The sequence below is a fragment of the Hyperolius riggenbachi genome, chromosome 11 (assembly GCF_040937935.1).
Source record: "Hyperolius riggenbachi isolate aHypRig1 chromosome 11, aHypRig1.pri, whole genome shotgun sequence".
Taxonomy (NCBI): Eukaryota; Metazoa; Chordata; class Amphibia; order Anura; family Hyperoliidae; genus Hyperolius; species Hyperolius riggenbachi.
The window spans coordinates 31405817-31425248 of record NC_090656.1 but is presented as its reverse complement, the minus strand read 5'-3'; the positions used below and the strand labels follow the sequence as shown (position 1 = coordinate 31425248).

The 19432-nt window shown below is 44.5% G+C and overlaps 1 protein-coding gene across 1 annotated transcript in view; it reads left to right on the top strand.

The window, feature by feature from the left end:
* Positions 1-19432, top strand: part of LOC137538478 (NEDD4-like E3 ubiquitin-protein ligase WWP2) — a 209280-nt gene that overhangs the window by 92293 nt on the left and 97555 nt on the right. The window contains exon 6 of the mRNA XM_068260693.1: positions 3151-3343. Within this exon, the coding sequence (XP_068116794.1) occupies positions 3151-3343 (193 nt within the window). The remainder of the gene's footprint in view (positions 1-3150; positions 3344-19432) is intronic.

Genomic DNA, 19432 nt, shown 5'->3' with positions numbered 1-19432 from the left:
GCAATAATATTTTTTTTAGATTACTTACACCATCAAAGTGATGCACATATTGTTTTTTTTTCAGGAAAAATCTAGGCTTTCTTAGGATAATATTTGTTTCCAAGAATTATTTGATCTCTTAGGGAAATAAATTGATGTAAATGTAGAAAATACACGTTTGTTTTCATTTAACACTTGACATTTTTTTGTTTGTTTCACATGACAAGTGCCACAGTTATAAAACACCTCAAAATATATTACTTGGCTTGTCCCAGTTAAAATGATACCCTATATGCCATGTTACATCAGTAGTTAAGCATGTCGTGTACCATTATCACTAGCCTGCGTGTCTGTAGAAATTGCATGCAATCACTAGGGAGCACAGTTTGGGGACACCAGTGCTGTGCAAGTTACATTTACTAGGCTACAGCACAGCAATGCATCTGTACAGCGTTGAGCCCCTGAACTATCACGCGTGGCACATCTCTTAAAGTGAACCAGAGACAAAAAGGAAATAGATTTTATACATACCTGGGGCTTCTTCCAGCCCCATCAGCCTGGATCGCTCCCACGCCACCATCCTCCGCTTCCCGCAGCTCCGGTACCGGGTCCCCGCACTGCCGTCAGTCGGAGCCAGTCTAGCGTAAGAGAAGTGCGCTGTTTGCGTATCTAGCAGCTGCTGGAGAGATACGTAGAGGGCGCACTTCTCCTGCGTAGGCCGGCTACGATGACGTCAGTGACGGGACCCGGTTCTCGTAGCTGCGGGCAGCGGAGGACGTCGGCGTGGCAGCAATCCAGGCGGTTAGGGCTGGAGAAAGCCCCAGGTATTATTTTTTTTTCCTTTTCCCATCTCTGGTTTCCTTTAAGGCCAAGTATATGTGTCACAAGTGGTTAATTAGCTAGGTAGGAGTTAACACTTTACTACAAGGGGGAAAACACTTTATTATTTTTGTGTGTCACTTTAACATTTTTTTTTAAACTGTTCAGCTGTTTTTTTTTTTTCTTTAAGTTTTCATGAATGATTACTGTTATCAGCAGCAATTATTCACTTTTAATGCAGAAGCACGCATGCGCACTCACACGAGCGTGCGTTGGTGTTTTTTTTTTACTGCAGGACGTGAATTTCCGATCCTTGAAAGCACAGGAATGAGCATGAGAAATTCATGTCCTAAAATGTTAAATAATAAAATTAACATAAAGCTTGCATCAACTTGATACGATTAGCAACTTATTGATCACCTCTCGTATATAGGGTGATCTATGCCCCCCACGATCCCAGACACCAGTCTTAAGGTGCATACACACATCAGACTATAGTCTTTGGAAAATGAAAGATCACAGACCAATCTTACCACCCTTCATGTAGAATGAGAGCCATACTCTACACTGTCTATTCTATGGAGCTGAACTCCACATCACAAAAAAATATTTGCAAATGCTGCACACACAGACGCTGTACAGACACAAAAGATCAGTATCTGCAAAAGATCTGTTCCTGCCAAAGATCCGTTCCTGCAAATTGCAATGATAGTCTATGAGATCTGCAGATCATCATACACACATGATTTAACTGACAAAAGATACTAAAAGGTTTAAAATGACTAGGTGGTGGCGGTGGACCAACCGACCCAATATAGACACGATGCTGTCAATTAAAGTCAACAAGAATTTATTCACATACTCCAAAAAACATATGTTTTTTGGAGTATGTGAATAAATTCTTGTTGACTTTAATTGACAGCATCGTGTCTATATTGGGTCGGTTGGTCCACCGCCACCACCTAGTCATTTTAAACCTTTTAGTATCTTTTATCCTACTGGCGCCTCTGTACATCGATTGATCCAGTGAACCACCCTTGGTGGATGGGTGATATACCCTTTTTTCCTCTATCACGGAGAGCGACATCTTATTCCTGAGTGGGGACAGGCTTATACTCCCCACCTGCCTATACAGTGGTTGCCTTAGCGGTAACCCGTGTTTGTAAGTATAATACTTACCTTTCATTGTTTTCCATTTGGGCTAATACCTACTACACTATATTGGGCTCTCGGTTTGTCTGTTTATATGATTTAACTGACATTCATCTGCAGATCAAGCAGTCATCCGCAGATCTGAAAATCCATCCTGGCGGATCTGATCTGCAGATGAATGTCAGTTAAATCATGTGTGTATGATGATCTGCAGATCTCATAGACTATCATAGCAATTTGCAGGAATGGATTTTTGGCAGGAACAGATCTTTTGCAGATACTGATCTTTTGTGTCTGTACAGCGTCTGTGTGTGCAGCATCCTGCAAAGATTTTTTCTGATGGGGAGATCAGCTCCATAGAAAAGACTGTGTAGAGTATGGCTCTCATACTACATGAAGGGTGGTAAGATTGGTCTGTGATATTTCATTTTCCAAAGACTATAGTCTGATGCACCTTTACACTTGGTCACAGTGGATGGGGGAGAGAAAGGAGGCTTTTCGGCACCTGCCGCCCGCTGCGTAGCTCTGAGGCTTGGTGCAGCTATAGCAGTAATGCTATAGTCCGCACACAGGGTAAATAGGGGATCTGGTGATTGCCGCCCCCCGAATTTGTGCGGCAGCAGGGAAAGCCGTCATTTGGCTCACCCTGCAAAAAAAAGCCCTGCGACAAACTGCCACGTACGCCTGGGGGAGGGGTGGAAGGTGGGATTGCTTCTTATTTAGGTTGCCTCCTTCAGAGTGGGCGTTGAAGTGTGTACACACTTGTATGTTATCGCCCAAAGTGTTCAGTGTCCGCTATAGCAGAGCGACGTGCACTATTGCTATGGAGGTGGGGAAGGCACAAGGCACAGCACACCATGGAGCGGCTTCCAGCGGGAGGGTAAGGAGCACTGGGAGGGGGGGGGGGGGGGGCTGGCTCAATGAGCTCGGGGGACATTCATACGCACTCTCCACTCTGAGCAGAGGTGGCCACGTAGATGGAACAATAAAAATGTAGGCTGATAGAGGATAGGTGGGGGGGGTCCTCTGCATGCATCTAGCTTTGGAGTGAAGGTAACCTGCAGTTTCACCCTGTGCCCGTCCTGGCTTCTTATTGCTGATAGCGGATAATGCATGGAGTATATCTGTTCTCTCTGTGTTTATATGCAGTATAATCCTGGTGATGATGCATTGTTCTCATGTGTGTTTCGGTGATTACAGTGAATGGGGATCTCACCCACACGCCCGCCTCTACTGATGTCATCTCCTCTGCCGGTACCTTGTCTACCAGTGTCGCCAGCTCTACGCCTTCTCCGGGGTCCATCCTACCACCTGGTGACAACTTGGACACCCCCGGAGGACCCCTGCTGCGCTCCACTGATGCCACCCCTTCCTCAGACAGCTTGCCAGCCGGGTAAGGCTTGTTGCACTGGGAGAAAAACATGAGGGGCTCACATTGTGTCTGAAAAGATAGAGATTCAGAGGGCACTGGGCATATAGATCATTCAGCGGGCACTGGGCATATAGATCATTTAGCGGGTACCGGGCATATATCTCATTCAGAGGGCACTGGGCATATAGGTCATTCAGAGGGCACTGGGCATATAGGTCATTCAGAGGGCACTGGGTATATAGATCATTCAGCGGGCACCGGGCATATAGGTCATTCAGAGGGCACTGGGCATATAGGTCATTCAGAGGGCACTGGGCATATAGGTCATTCAGCGGTCACCGGGCATATAGGTCATTCAGCGGGCACCGGGCAAATAGGTCATTCAGCGGGCACCGGGCGTATAGGTCATTCTGTTGTCACCGGGCATATAGATCATTCGGCGGGCACCGGGCATATAGGTCATTTAGCGGGCACCGGGCATATAGATCATTCAGAGGGCACCGAGCATATAGGTCATTCAGCGGGCACTGGGCATATAGGTCATTCAGCGGGCACTGGGCATACAGGTCATTCTGTGGGAACCGGGCATATAGATCATCTAGCGGGCACTGGGCATATAGGTCATTCAGCGGGCATTTGGCATATAGGTCATTCAGCAGGCACCGGGCATATAGATCACTCTGCGGTCACCGGGCATATAGGTCATTCAGCGGGCACCAGGCATATAGGTCATACAGCGGGCACCGGGCATATAGGTCATTCAGCGGGCACTGGGCGTATAGATCATTCAGCGGGCACTGGGCATAAAGGTCATTCTATGAGCACCGGGCATATAGATCATTCAGCGGGCACCGGGCATATAGATCATTCAGCGGGCACTGGGCATATAGGTCATTCAGCGGGCACCGGGCATATAGGTCATTCAGCGGGCACCGGGCATATAGGTCATTCAGCGGGCATCGGTCATATAGATAATTCAGAGGGCACTGGGCATATAGATCATCCAGCGGGCACTGGGCATATAGGTCATTCAGAGGGCACCGGGCATATAGATCATCCAGCGGGCACTGGGCATATAGGTCATTCAGCGGGCACTGGGCATATAGGTCATTCTGTGGGAACCGGGCATATAGATCATCCAGCGGGCACTTGGCATATAGGTCATTCAGGGGGCACCGGGCATATAGATCATTCTGCGGGCACCGGGCATATAGATCATTCAGCGGGCACCGGGCATATAGATCATTCTGCGGGCACCGGGCTTATAGGTCATTCAGCGGGCACCGGGCATATAGATCATTCTGCGGGCACCGGGCTTATAGGTCATTCAGCGGGCACCGGGCATATAGATCATTCAGCGGGCACCGGGCATATAGATCATTCTGCGGGCACCGGGCTTATAGGTCATTCAGCGGGCACCGGGCATATAGGTCATTCAGCGGGCTCCGGCGTATAGGTCATTCAGCGGGCACCGGGCGTATAGGTCATTCAGAGGGCACCGGGCATATAGGTCATTCAGAGGGCACCAGGCATATAGGTCATTCAGCGGGCACCGGGCATATAGGTCATTCAGAGGGCACCAGGCATATAGGTCATTCAGCGGGCACCGGGCGTATAGGTCATTCAGAGGGCACCGGGCATATAGGTCATTCAGAGGGCACCAGGCATATAGGTCATTCAGCGAGCACCGAGGCATATAGTAAACAATACACATACAATATAACGGGGTTTTAAATGAACAATCAACGTTTATTCTTCAGTGTTTACATTTCTTCTAGATTGCAGACAGGTACCACAAGAACCACATACAGGACTCCACATCAAAACAAAAGACTGCCTGACACGTGTTTCACGGCCAAAGACCGCTTCCTCAGAGGCACCCAGTACATACACATATCAATTGTTGGTTCATAGGTAAAGTCAAATCGCAATCTATAAGGAACAGTAGATCTGTTCTCCTAAACGGGAACGGGTTACTTATCTTCCATGGATGCGCTTCAGCGTCCAGGGTCCCGTTTAGGAGAACAGATCTACTGTTCCTTATAGATTGCGATTTGACTTTACCTATGAACCAACAATTGATATGTGTATGTACTGGGTGCCTCTGAGGAAGCGGTCTTTGGCCGTGAAACACGTGTCAGGCAGTCTTATGTTTTGATGTGGAGTCCTGTATGTGGTTCTTGTGGTACCTGTCTGCAATCTAGAAGAAATTTGAACACGTTGATTGTTCATTTAAAACCCCGTTATATTGTATGTGTATTGTATAGGATATTGTTCGAGGGGTGGAACTACACTATTGCTGTTTTAAGTGATTGTGAATTACCGAGGCATATAGGTCATTCAGCGGGCACCGGGCATATAGGTCATTCAGCGGGCACTGGGCATATAGGTCATTCAGAGGGCACTCGGCATATAGGTCATTCAAAGAGCACTGGGCATATAGGTCATTCAGCGGGCACCGGGCATATAGGTCATTCAGCGGGCACCGGGCATATAGATCATTCAGCGGGCACTGGGCATATAGGTCATTCTGCGGGCACCGGGCATATAGATCATTCAGAGGGCACCGAGCATATAGATCATTCAGCGGGCACCGGGCATATAGATCATTCAGAGGGCACCGAGCATATAGGTCATTCAGCGGGCATATAGGTCACACATTTATTACACACATTTATTAGTAACATTCTCTTACTGCATTTACAAAAAATAATAGGAAATGGGTACATTTAGTCACAGAGCTATTATTACAATTTTGTAGCCGTTAATCTTTAGCGGATGAGAGGTAACATTCAATCCTTTCAATAAATGTAAAACTGTAACTGTAAGCAGGAATTTTCTATAACTTCTTTTCAGTAATCACTTCCACACAGCGCTGTCTGCAATGGTGAACTGGACTTCTGTGTATTTAATCTGCTGTCCTATTCCTAAGGTTTAGGTTTCTACTGCTCTCTGTATCTGTGCTGTGCACTGTCCCTCACTGGCATAGACTAGAGTCAAGTGACCAGCACTGAGTGCAGCAGATGTCTCTGCCAGGGTCGCTCTGTATGGTGGTCGGGGTTCTGCTTTAGCAGTGTAGATGAGGGAGGCTGTGATGGGCTGTACAGGAAGGAGGCTGTGTTCGGTGTGACGTGCTCAGGAGGCTGCAGTACAGAAAGCATTGCTGGAGAGTGCACTGTGGTGAATGCCTCATTATATGTTTGCCTGAATGTAGTCTTTCTCCTGACACAGAGCCGGGCTGTTGTGTAGAGAGGACAATCCGCCACACACACCTCACCGGGGATGACATGCTCTGTTTGGTCATAGATGAGATCAGGTGTTAACAGCCCTATGGCCTCCTGGCTGCTGCGGAACTACAAGTCCCAGCAGCGGTTTCAACCCCAGCCAGTCATATGGCTACAAAGTGTACCAGCCTGCCAGATCCATCTCCGTTCTGTACCTTGTAAGCGTTCATAGCTTTTATCATAGGCTCATCTAGATGGGCTGGTGTGCTGTTTGGATGCGCCGGTTTTCTATTACTGCTTACAATGGCACGGAGGGCCGCATTCTCTCCGCGGGCCTTGAGTTTGACACCTGCGTTGTAACCACATTTTCTTTTATAACAGATGAAATCAAAGGATTACATTCTACCACTGGTATACCACGTAAACATAGAAAAAGCAAGTACTGTATTTATATACTCATAAAAGTACAACTGAAGCGAGAGGGATATGGAGGCTGACATATTTATTTCTTTTTAAGAAATACCAGTTGCCTGGCTATCCTGCTGATCATCTGCCTCTAATACTTTTAGTCACAGACCCTGAACAAGCATGCAGCAGATCAGGTGTTTCTGACATTATTGTCAGATCTGACAAGATTAGCGGCATGCTTGTTTCTGGTGTACTTCAGACACTGCTGCAGACAAATAGATTGCCAGGGCTGCCAGGCAACTGGTATTGTTTAACAGGAAATAAATATGGCAAACTCCATATTCTAATCACTTCAGCTGTCCTTTAAATTTAGTGTTTGAACCTATTTCCTGCACAGCAGCCCTCAGACTGGCGATGGGAGAAGCAGCACTATTTATGACACCAAGGAATCCACCCACTGCAATTCAGTGCCATGGGTGGAAGGAAGCGCAGTATGCATAACATATGTACCAGTCAGCTTGAAGATAGTCTCTTGAGCTTTACACAGAGATGCTCCACAGATGACTATCCTGTCTACTATGACTACTGATAAACTATTGGCTAATACATTGATACATTTCCTGAATATATGAATGCCTTGTTAGATTAACATGCTTACAATATGTATCCTTAAAGTGTACCAGAGACGCTGTAAACAAAAGATTTGATACTTACCTGGGGCTTCCTCCATCCCCATAAGCACGTCTGAGTCCCTCGCCGCCCTCCTGCGGTCTGCCGTTCAGCCGAGATCAGCCCCGGTAACTGGTTCAGTCGCATCAGTCAGGGTCTACTGCGCATGCTCGGACTTCCTGCACATGTGCAGAAGACCCCGACTGACACGACTTAGCCAGTTACCGGGGCTGGTTGCCCTTGAACGGAGGCACGCGGGAGGACGGCGAGGGTCTCAGCGGTGCTTATGGGGCTGTCAGAAGCCCCAGGTAAGTATCAAATCTTCGTTACAGCGTCTCTGATTTCCTTTAAAGGACATCTGTCATGAAAAATTGCAAAATGTAAAATACATACACGTAAATTTATGTTTGTACTGCATTAAAAAAATGCACTATAAATTACTTTTTTTCCTATGTTCCCTTCACTTACAGTAGGTAGTGAAAAAGGGGTTTTGGACTCTGCTATCTGCTCATGGGGGATCCTCACTTATTTACAAGAGCACTTACTGAACTGCAGTTGCTTAGTACATGTCTAAGTAGTGTGCAAACGGGTAGGGAGGCTGCGAGACTGGCAGAAAGGGCGGCGGACATTTGGGCGTCGCTATAGGCTGTAATGTGAATTGCGGCTACAGCGGCGCTCACTGGGTAATTTGGGAGCCGGTAAAAGATGGAGCCCAAAACTAGTGCAATTCAGCCACCAGCAACAGCTTGCAGCCGAACTGCGCCTTACTCTTGAGTCCATGGCGGCCTGGAGGGGGAACGTAATTGAATGCTTTCCAGGGAGTACCTCTGTAAAGAATAAATACTGAAAATCTCCTATAAGGAGATGGACTAAACCAAAACCTGTCAGATCTTTCAACTTTTCACTACTTACTATAAGTGACAGCAACATAGGAAAAAGTAATTTTTGGTGCATTTTACTAGAGGAGAAATGTACGTTTGTATTGTACAATTTTCACAGTAGTGTACCTTTAACCACTTCCACACCATGAAATTGTGTGCTGATCTGTGCTGCGTGGGCTCTCCAGCCCACAGCACAGATCAGCTAGCAGCCAGGCCGATCAGACTTCCCCCCTTTTTTCCCCACTAGGGGGATGTCCTGCTGGGGGGGTCTGATCGCCGCCGGCTGCTTGCGCTTGCGGGGGGGGGCTCTTCAAAGCCCCCCTCCGCAGCGCTTCCTGGCCGCCTTCCCCTTCCCTCCCTCTACCTCCCCCTGTGAGCGGCGCAGGACGGAATTCCGTCCTGCGCCTGATGGGATAGGCTTTAGCCTATCAGATGCCGGCGATCCCCGGCCAATCAGAGGCCGGGGATCGCCGATCTCCTCTACGGCGCTGCTGCGCAGCAGCGCCGTATGCATGTAAACACCGGGGAAGATCTTCCCCGTGTGTTTACATTTACCCTGCGAGCCGCCGATCGGCTCGCAGGGTGTTCACGGAGACACCCTCCGTGAACTGACATGGAACGGCCGCTCGTACGAGAATCCGGAAGTGGTTAAAGGACTACTATCACAAAAAACTGTAAAATACATGAATATAGCAGGTATATTAGTGCCAGAGTAAAATGCACTGTAAATGACTTTTTCCCTAAGCATAACTTATAGTCGGTATTATTAATCTGACTATTCCAACTCCCCAGGGGGGATTCTCAAGGTATCGTTTATCATCTTCTAAAGCGCTCCAAGGCAAGAACCTATACAAATATACCGATACTGCCAATAGGAACAGTGTGTCTGAGAACGCCCTCGATTTGTTCTTTACGCCACTTGCACGCTTACATTCTTAAAAAAAAAAAAAAACTCCACTGCAATGAAAAATAAATTGGAGGCAGATATGGACACACGGAATATGGAAACTCTGTCTTTACTAGAAGAGAATGTGTCAGGGTAGATTAATGTACAGGCACCTGAGAGCAATCTAATAAAAAAGAGTACTTTCTGCCCATCCATAAGTTCTTACCCTCCGATTCAGATCTTTATAGAGGCGGTTGAGAGAGATCTGGAGGATTTAGCTAAAACTAAGAATAAACAAGGGAGGGGTAATTTGAACTTGGCTGAACAGCAAGCTTTGGAGGCTCTGAGTAGAAATGAGGACTTTGTTTTTAAAAAATCTGATAAAGGAGGAAATATAGTCATGATGAAGAGGGATCAATACATCAGTATGTGTATGCAGATATTGAACAACATAGAACATTATGTAAGAATTGAGCAGAATCCAACACAAGCATACTATGGTGAACTAGAGTCAATCTTAAATGAAGCTGTAAGAAGAGAAACTCTGACAAAAAGTGATCTTCAGAATTTATTAATAAAACATCCGACAATAGCCACCTTCTACTCCCTCCCTAAGATACACAAAAGATTGGTAGACCCTCCGGGAAGACCAATAGTCTCAGGAAATGGCTGCCTCACAGAACAGATCAGCAAATATGTCGATTTATTTTTGAGACCATTTGTTACGAGCCTCCCTTCTTATATTAGAGATACTATGGATTTGCTGAATAGACTTCAGGGTCTTGATGTATCAGAGGAGGTCTGGCTAGCCAGCTTGGATGTTGAATCACTGTATAATAATATTAAACACGACTTGGGCCTGAAGGCCGTCAGCTACTTCCTGCAAAGCAGAAGTGTCCACTTGCGTGAACATTCTGCATTAATTATTGAAATGTTGAAATTCAATCTAAATCATAATTACTTCCTTTTCCAAAATAAGTTTTACATTCAGAGACGAGGTTGTGCGATGGGGACGAGCTGTGCGCCATCCTACGCAAATTTGTTTTTGGGGTGGTGGGAAGATACAGTGGTGTTCTCAACAGAAATGGCAGAATACACGACATCGATTCTTTTTTGGGGTCGTTTCATAGACGATGTGTTCGTTCTGTGGGACGGCCCCAGATCCAAGTTCGTGGAATTTGTACATCGCCTAAATCAGAACGATATAGGTATGTTCTTTACATTTGAAATTGAAAGGAGCGCTCTAAGTTTCTTGGATGTTGAGATAAGGAAATCCTCTAATGGGGGGTTGGCAACTAAAATCTACCGTAAACCAACATCCACAAACTCTATACTCTCCTGGGATAGTCATCATCCCATCCCATTGAAAAAAGGTATCCCCAAAGGACAATACATTCGAGCACGAAGAAATTGCTCTAATGAAACCGATTTTTATGATGAATGCATCACCCTAAAAAACAAATTTAAAGAAAGAGGGTATCCAAATGCTGTAATCGAGGAAGCGTTTGACAAAGTAAGAGATATTTAAAGAGAAGACCTCCTGATACCAAGAGAGAGACAGGACAATGCTCAGAATAAAATGCGGATTGTTAGCACTTTTTCGCAAGATTCGGATGAAATTAAAAGGATAGTGAGGAAACATTGGACTGTCCTTGAGTTAGACACTCAGCTAAAAGAGATTCTCCCAAATTCCCCGATGTTCACCTACAGGAGGGGAAAGAATATTGGAGATCAACTGGTACACTCCTTCTTACCATTAATGAATAAACCAATCAAGAAAACATGGCTTGAGAAAACTTTAAAGGGCATGTACAAATGCGGACGCTGTAAAGCCTGCATTAATGTAAAAACATGTAAAGAGTTTGTGGCCCCTAAAGATGGGAGATCCTATCAGTTATTGGATTTCTTTAATTGTGAAACAGAGGGGGTGGTGTATGGAATTGAATGTCCTTGCCCCCTTCTATATATAGGGGAGACAACAAGACAAGTGAAACAGAGAATTTAAGAACACTTGGGGAACATAAGAAATCCGAAAGATACTCCGGTGTCAAGACACTTTAGAGAGGTGCATGGGGGAAATGAGAGATGTCTGAGATTCTTTGTGGTACAACAGTGGAAAATGGGCCCCAGAGGAGGTAACTTAGACCTGAAATTACGACAGCTGGAAGCTAAGTGGATTTACCGTCTTGGAACTATGAGCCCTAGGGGACTAAATGAGGGATTCACTTATACTCCTTTTATTTGAGGTTTATTCTGTATGTGGATACTCGTAGTACCCTTTTGATAAATGATAGGTGTAATATCCCCTATCTCCCTTGTCATAACAATGGAGGTGTGATTAACATCTCTGAATATGTTGGTTATATACATCTATTAAATAATTAGTATTGGACATCCATTTTGCATACTTGGATTACTAGGTGCACTCGTGGACACTTACCATAGTTGCTCCAGGGATATCTCGATAAATGTCTGCTGGCTTAATGGATAGTACTGTCTGACTCAAAGGGGGACATAAATGTATTGTACGCGGTGTTGTGCTTGCTCTTGGGCGGCACAGCATCTGATGACATGTAGTGTAGCACAATAAATATACCCACCAGAAAAGGTTAACCCCCAATGAGTTAAATATCGGTGCCTGTCTGTGACTCCGGACTGTTTATGCAGTGCAAAACATATATCTATGTTAAACATTTGCATATATATGGATAGATATTGATATTCTTGTATTTACATGAGTGAATAATGACCAAAACACAGAGAATGTTTATTGAGGCTTAAATTGAGGGTTACCGTAATCCATTTTTTCCATCTATTAGTGTTCTGTAGTTTCAGGTAAAAGGTAGCTAGTCCTAGGAGATTACGAGATGGAGAAGGTGTTTATCATGAGGTACTTTAAATAAGTTGACAGGACGTCAGTGTTGTTTACATAAAGCTACATCCTCTCTCCCCCCTTCTGTAGTAGTGTCCCCGTCGTCTGGGATGGCAGTGACGTACTGTTATGTTGGTAGCCATGGTTCCGTTAGCGTCCCCTATCCTACTACGTTAGTAAGACGCTCTGAATAGGAATGAGTATAATGTGACGTCTGATCACATGGGAGCACACTGACCAATGGAGACAGCGCTATAGTACACAGGATGGTGGAGGAAGGGATGACGTTTTGCCCACATGACTTCCAACAACCAATAGTAGCTCTCCAATGCTACTCTATGGGAGCTTTTACCGATCACAGTGTTTTCATTTGTAACTAATTTTAGAGGCTAACGAGAGGCGGCATATGCTTGCGGAGAGAGCGCTATATCCACCATGAGTCCCCTGAATGAAAGAGGACTCGGGAAAAGGTTGTTTGGAAAGATATGGTGTAATATAGACAACCAATGAATGTACCTAATGCGTGATTGACAATCACTGTAACCAATAGTAGAGTTTACTTTTGATGGGAGGGTTTTTTTTCTTGGAACCCACCCATATGCAATGGTATATAAGGGAAGCTATGAGAGAGCTTCATTTGATTGCTGACATTGCTTGAGAGCACAGCTCTCATTTCTTGTTTTCTTTATTATGTATTTATAGGTAGCTGTGTTAATCGTTATTATGCACTTTGCACCCTAGTCACTTCTTTATTGTTAGCCCTGACGACAGCTCTAGTTTAAGGAGCCGAAACATGTTGGTTTAAGGTGGAGGGTTTTTTATTTCTAAAGAAACTCAGCAGTTATATCTATTAGTGCCTAGTTTTGGGAGATGTGAGGAGAATACGATTTATCAACCTCAGAGACACAATTTTGAAACTCCCAACTAGGTTTTTGTAAAAGTAATGAAAGCACAATATTTCGAATAAATGGCAATGATTTTATTATAATGAAATAAAGGTTAAGTTTTATTGGTCTCTAGACAAGGTCCAAAATGTGTGACGCTTACATTCTTGCCAACAAAAGCCAATGAATAATAGACAAAAATGAAATCCGCTCTTAGGTGCATACACATTTGTATAAACTTTATCAAAACCTCAAAACTTCATTTAATACAAAATCATAGAAATACGCAGTCAAAATTAACACAACATTAAAGGGAATATGAAGTGAAAATAAACTTGATATAATAATTTGTATGTGTAGTACAAAAAAAATAAAACATGATTAGCACAGATATGAGTCTCATATTGTTTCCAGTACAGGAAGAGTTGAAGAAGAACCATCGCGAAAATCCTAAAATTTAAAACACATACAAATAAGAAGTACATTTCTTCCAGAGTAAAATGAGCCATAAATTACTTTTCTCCTGTATTGCTGTCTCTTATAGTAGGTAGTTGAAATCTGACAATAACAACATATTTTGGGCTAATCCATCTCTCCATAGGGGATTCTCAGCATGCTGGCCAGCCTCCCTGCTCGCTGCACACTACTTTGGCAGTTGGACGGAGCAACTGCCATTCACTAAGTGTTTTTAAAAATAAAGAAAACCACGAGAAACCCCCCTATGAGAAGATGGGCTAGTCCAAAATCTATTGGTAATGTCAGATTTCTACTACTTACTGTAAGTGACAGCAAAATAGGAGAAAAGTAATCTATGGCTCATTTTACTCTAGGAGAAATGTACTTCTTATTTGTATGTGTTTTAAATGTTATGATTTTCGCGACCGTTCCTCTTTAAGAAATTTCAGTTGTTATCTATACAAAAGAGCGTCTGTGAGCACTGCGACTTTATAAAGTCATGAACAGCACTGTCTTTTGAAGCACTTAACTCAACTGTCTCCTCTGTCAACTGGCTCTGTATGGCGGATTCTGTGGTGAAACCCCTTCCACAGTGTGATGTCAGCACCAGGGTGCTGACATCACACTGGGAGCACCCTGGGAAATAACAGCTGTTTCCAACTGCCAAAAATGCATCATCTCCTTCCACAGACATCACCTGCCAGTAGTAAACATTTTTACCATGTGATAAATTTCAGAATGTAAATCAGGGAGAGGAAAGATTTTACTGTGGGCAAACACTAAATCATTTATATATAATTATTGTAAAAATTAAGCACTTTTTTTCCTCACTGGAGTTCCTCTTTAAGGCTTTACGGAGTTTAGCGAAGGGACTCGCAGAATATAAATTCCCTTCAGCTGCGTCACACGGGATGCTGAGCGGCCAGGTAGCTGCGTGAGGTTGTCGCTCAGCGGCGTGATCCCGGTGACTGGCTCTTTGTGTGTTTGTGTGACAAGGGCGTTCACCTGCCGCCGTGGCCTTTGTGCAGAGAAGGGTTAACGGGAGGCCCTGCAGTTTGGCTGGGTGAGGTCAGGGGCTGAGTGTCACTCACAGGTAATTAGGGTTGTGCTCTCACTGCCTCTTTATGTACAGCTCTGTGAGGCACTCTGTTCTCACTTCCTGCTGGAAAACTTCTTCCCAAACACTGAAAACCCCCCTTTATGTGAGGAGAGCCGGTGCCATCCCCCCGACTGGCCAGCGCGGCTTATAGCTGGGCCCTGCCATTCATGCCGCCTCACCAAGGCCAACACTGAACAAATAAACTCCACTGTGAAACGCTGGCTGAGTAGAAACATTTATTTTACCTCTCGCCAGAGGCTCGTTCTTATACAATCCCAGACCGTGTTATCCCTTGTGCTTTATTTGTCATCCAAATTTAGGCGATCGGCTTAAATATAGGATAGTGAAGAGGATTTCCTGTTTGAGCTTTCTTTGTGTGTCATGATATAACATTAAGTAGAACTCCAACCAAGACTTGTTTGTTTAGAGCAGGGAGGAGTTGAGGATTCTGTTGCCATTGGGAGCTTTGGTGAGTAGATTGCAGAAGTAACACGACTTCAAAGCTAAAATCTATTTAAAGGATCACTATTGTGAAAATCATTGAATTTTAAATAATTGTAAACATACAAATACAAAGTACATTTCTCCCAGAGTAAAATGAGCTATAAATTACTTTTCTCCTATGTTGCTGTCACTTACAATAGGTAATAGAAAACTGACAGAACCGACAGGGTTTGGGCTAGGCCATCTCCTCATAGGGGATTCCTAGGGTTTTTGTTATTTTCAAAAGCACTTTGTGAATGGAATTTGGAGCTGCTTAAAAAAGTGTACGGTGAGCAGGCAGGCTGGCCAGCATCTTTGTACAAATCTTTTTCAGGGAGTGTATTTATAAAGCATAAAGGCTATGCTGAGAATCCCCTATGGAGAGATGGACTAGCCCAAAACCTGTCAGTAATGTCAGATGTCTACTACCTACTGTAAGTGACAGGAACATAGGAGAAAAGTAATTTATGGCTCATTTTAACCTGGGAGAAATGTACTTCTCATTTGTATGTCAAGCTTGACAACAAAGGATCAATTTATCAATTTTGTGGATCAATTCTATTTTAAATTCAAAGTGGGTTAGAGGCGTCCAGGAATTGATAAAACTGAAGTAAAGTGGATTCGAAATAAACTTTTACTCATTGCATAATTGTGTTCCTTACATATAGTCTATAGAGAATTTCTCAATCCAAATACTTTTTTTGTTTTGTTTGAATACTCTAATTCCCTAAAAACTAAACAAGCCTCGCCCACAGCTTTTTCAGAGTGCCTTGGCACTGTAGCAAGGGCTTATGGGAGCTCAGTCTGGGCAGGAGGAGGAGGAGGAGGTTACTAGCCAGAGACTTCAGAGGCAGAGGGGAGGAGGAGAGGGGAGTAAATTTGTCACAGGCTGAGGGCTGGAGATGCAGATCAGCTTGCCTGTGTGTAATGATTACAAACAGAACATGGCTGCCCTCATTGTATCACAGGAATAAATTACCATAAACTGTTGAAGCTGTTTGCAGCTAGATTTGCTGTATCTAAACTTTAGATGCGCTTTGAGTCCTATGGGAGAAAAGCGCTTTACAAATGTTATTGTATTGTATTGTATTGTAGATAAGATATATAGACAAGTTACTTGTTATAGTTAGTTTTTAATGTCGGATCCGCTTTAAGAACAAATAAAATTAAACACTTTACCTTACCTCAAGAAAGACAATTTCATATACAAATGAAATTTATCATGCGTGTTCGGTTGAGCCTTATGCAACCCATCTTTGTGAGAAACCCTTCTCATGCTACTTATTTCCATTATTTATGACTTATTGCACTTTTGGGCTCCCGTTGTCTCTGTGCTTTCTTTTTGAGGTGTCACGGCACCCAAATACAATATTTTAAATTAACTGATTGCTTTAATTTTCTATCCTATCTATGGGTCCGATCGATTCCTTTAGATCACAATTATTGAATTGCAAAGTCAGTTGTTTGCTAAAATTGCATTTTTATTTGGCAGTTCTAGTGAGGCAGGAAGGGCGGGCACAATTTATAACTCCGGCCCGAGACTCTCTCCATAAACATCTGAATGCAGGTTATTTTAAAGGACAACCTAGGTGACATGATGAGATAGACATGTGTATGTACAGTGCCAAGCACACAAATAACTATGCTGTTTTCCTTTTATTCTTTCTCTGCCTGAAAGAGTAAAAGTGAACCTCCGGACTAAAAATCGACTCAGCAGCACTGACAAGGCTTGGTGTTTCTTTAACAGTTTCACAGCATTAGAACTTTGTTTCTCTTATACAAGCCTCATTTTTAGCTGCACAGAAGAAAACTGCCCGGGCTTTTTTCCCCTGATGCTGTGCAAAGCGTGATGGGATTTCTGATGTTGTTTTCTCGTTCTGCTGTTTTAGTGCAATTTTTTTTTTTTTTTTTACATTTTGAATTTGACATTTGAAGCCTAGCGTGTGCAGCTCGGAGGGGTAATCAGGACACAGGACAGTTGTGTCTCCTGCTCCTTGTCACCTCCTTTCAACCAAAAAGATGGCTGCCCCCATTACAAAGATGGCAGCCCCCATGAATCACAAACATTTGCCTGTTCTTTTAAAACAGGGTAGGTAAGAGATTATATTACCTATCTATTCTAATTAACATAACTAATGTAACTTGATGACAGTATGTTTGTTTAGGCTGAAGTTCCCCTTTAAACATCAGGTATGCAAGTGACAGTTTCTGTCTGGGTCGGGACCAGGTCAGACTGGGTCAGACTATAGCATAACCCTCACTGATAAGTAATTACAGCCATAAAATACTTTCCTGTCAGTAAATGGCTTCTGAGAGCAGGAAAGAGATAAAAAGGGGCAATAATTTATAGATTTGAGCTCTAGCATAGTTCAGTGAAGGTGTCATTGAGCAGAGACAATGAAACAGTAAAAACTTAAAAACTAGGTTTAAATATAAAATAAAACTGTGGGGTATTTTTTTTTTTTAAAGTCATTTTTAGGAGGAGGAGGATGGATACAATTGGTTTTCTCATCAGTTTATTTTCACCTCGAATGTCCTTTAAAGCAGAACTGAAGAGATTAAAAAAGAGAGTTTCACTTACCCGGGGCTTCTTACCAGCCCCCTGCAGCCGTCCTGTGCCCACGCCGTCCTGGAACCATCCTCTGTTCCCCCACCGCGGCTCGCTTTTGTTCACATTCACTTGTAAGTTGACGCCCACTGCGCCTGCGTGGCCCTGGACGTATGCAACATGGTACGCGCTCCCGTGGCCAGGAGCATCCTGCACAGTTGCAGTACGAGGAAATCTCTACTGGGCCTGCGTAGTACGCTCTTGGCGACGGGAGCGTGAATGAGGACACGCGCAGCTACGGCCACACAGGCACAGTGGATGTCAACTGACCAAAACAAAAGTAAGCCGCGGCGGGGGAATGAAGAATCGTTCAGTAACGTTGTGGGCACAGGTAGGCTGCAGGTAAGTGAAGTTTTTTTTTTTTAATCTCTTCGGGTCCACTTTGAATCAGGCATGTCCTAAGTCCAGACTGGGGGCCAGTTGCACCCCGCCGAGCGTTTTCTAGTGGCCCCGAAGCTCCCTAGAGTCTTTAATTCCATGCGGCCTGCAGGCCGTAGCTGGGTGCTCTGCCTCCCACTTTGTTTGTCTGTAGGTTATCAGCCACCACTGTAGCAGTATCAGCCACTGATTAGCAGCCACCACTGTGCCAGCAGCAGTAACAGCCACTAATTAGCAGCTGCCACTGTGCCAGCAGCAGTAACAGCCACTGATTAGCAGCCACCACTGTGCCAGCAGCAGTAACAGCCACTAATTAGCAGCTGCCACTGTGCCAGCAGCAGTAACAGCCACTGATTAGCAGCCTCCACTATGCCAGCAGCAGTAACAGCCACTGATTAGCAGCCACCACTATGCCAGCAGCAGTAACAGCCACTGATTAGCAGCCACCACTATGCCAGCAGCAGTAACAGCCACTGATTAGCAGCCACCACTATGCCAGCAGCAGTAACAGCCACTAATTAGCAGCTGCCACTGTGCTAACTGCACACGGTTACATAGTTATTTTGGTTGAAAATAGACATACGTCCATCGAGTTCAAAGAGTATAAAGTACTCAACCAGTATAAAGTACGGTATATGGGTTATTTCCTGTGGAGATATCTTATTTGACAAAATGCATAGTGTACCTACGGCAATCAGCAAAATTGTGTCTAATTTCACTAGTTCTGCCCCCTAGCACTCCCAAGAACAGCTATATTGCCCTTGGCCTAAAGAGTTTGGACACCCCTGCTTTAGACTGGTTTCACACTGTAAACTGGTGGCAGCTACGATGTGCGTCACTTCCGCCGCACCGCCAGAAACAGACCTTCAGGGAATACCGCGTTACTATGCGGTATTCCCCACCTGGCATTGGGCCAAGCAGGAAGTGACGCTCGCTTGTGGTCACTTCCTGCTTCAGGCTATCAGGAAGTGCACGGAAGCCTATTGTAAAAATATTCGTGCGAGGCGTGACATCGAGTCTGTAATTTTTTTTAAATCCCCACGTAGCCATAGACTAACATGACTTCCGGGCCAACGCAGATCGGCGCACGGTAATGTACTTCTGAACCAGTGTCGGGGGAATGCAGCAAAAACGTCTCTTCCATCGCGTCGCACGTAACGTGAAAGTATGAAAGTCTCCACTTTCTGCCAGGCGGTGGGGTGCGGTAAAAATACCTCACCTCCTTGGTGTGAAAGGGCCCTTAAGCAGATTTGCACGTTCAC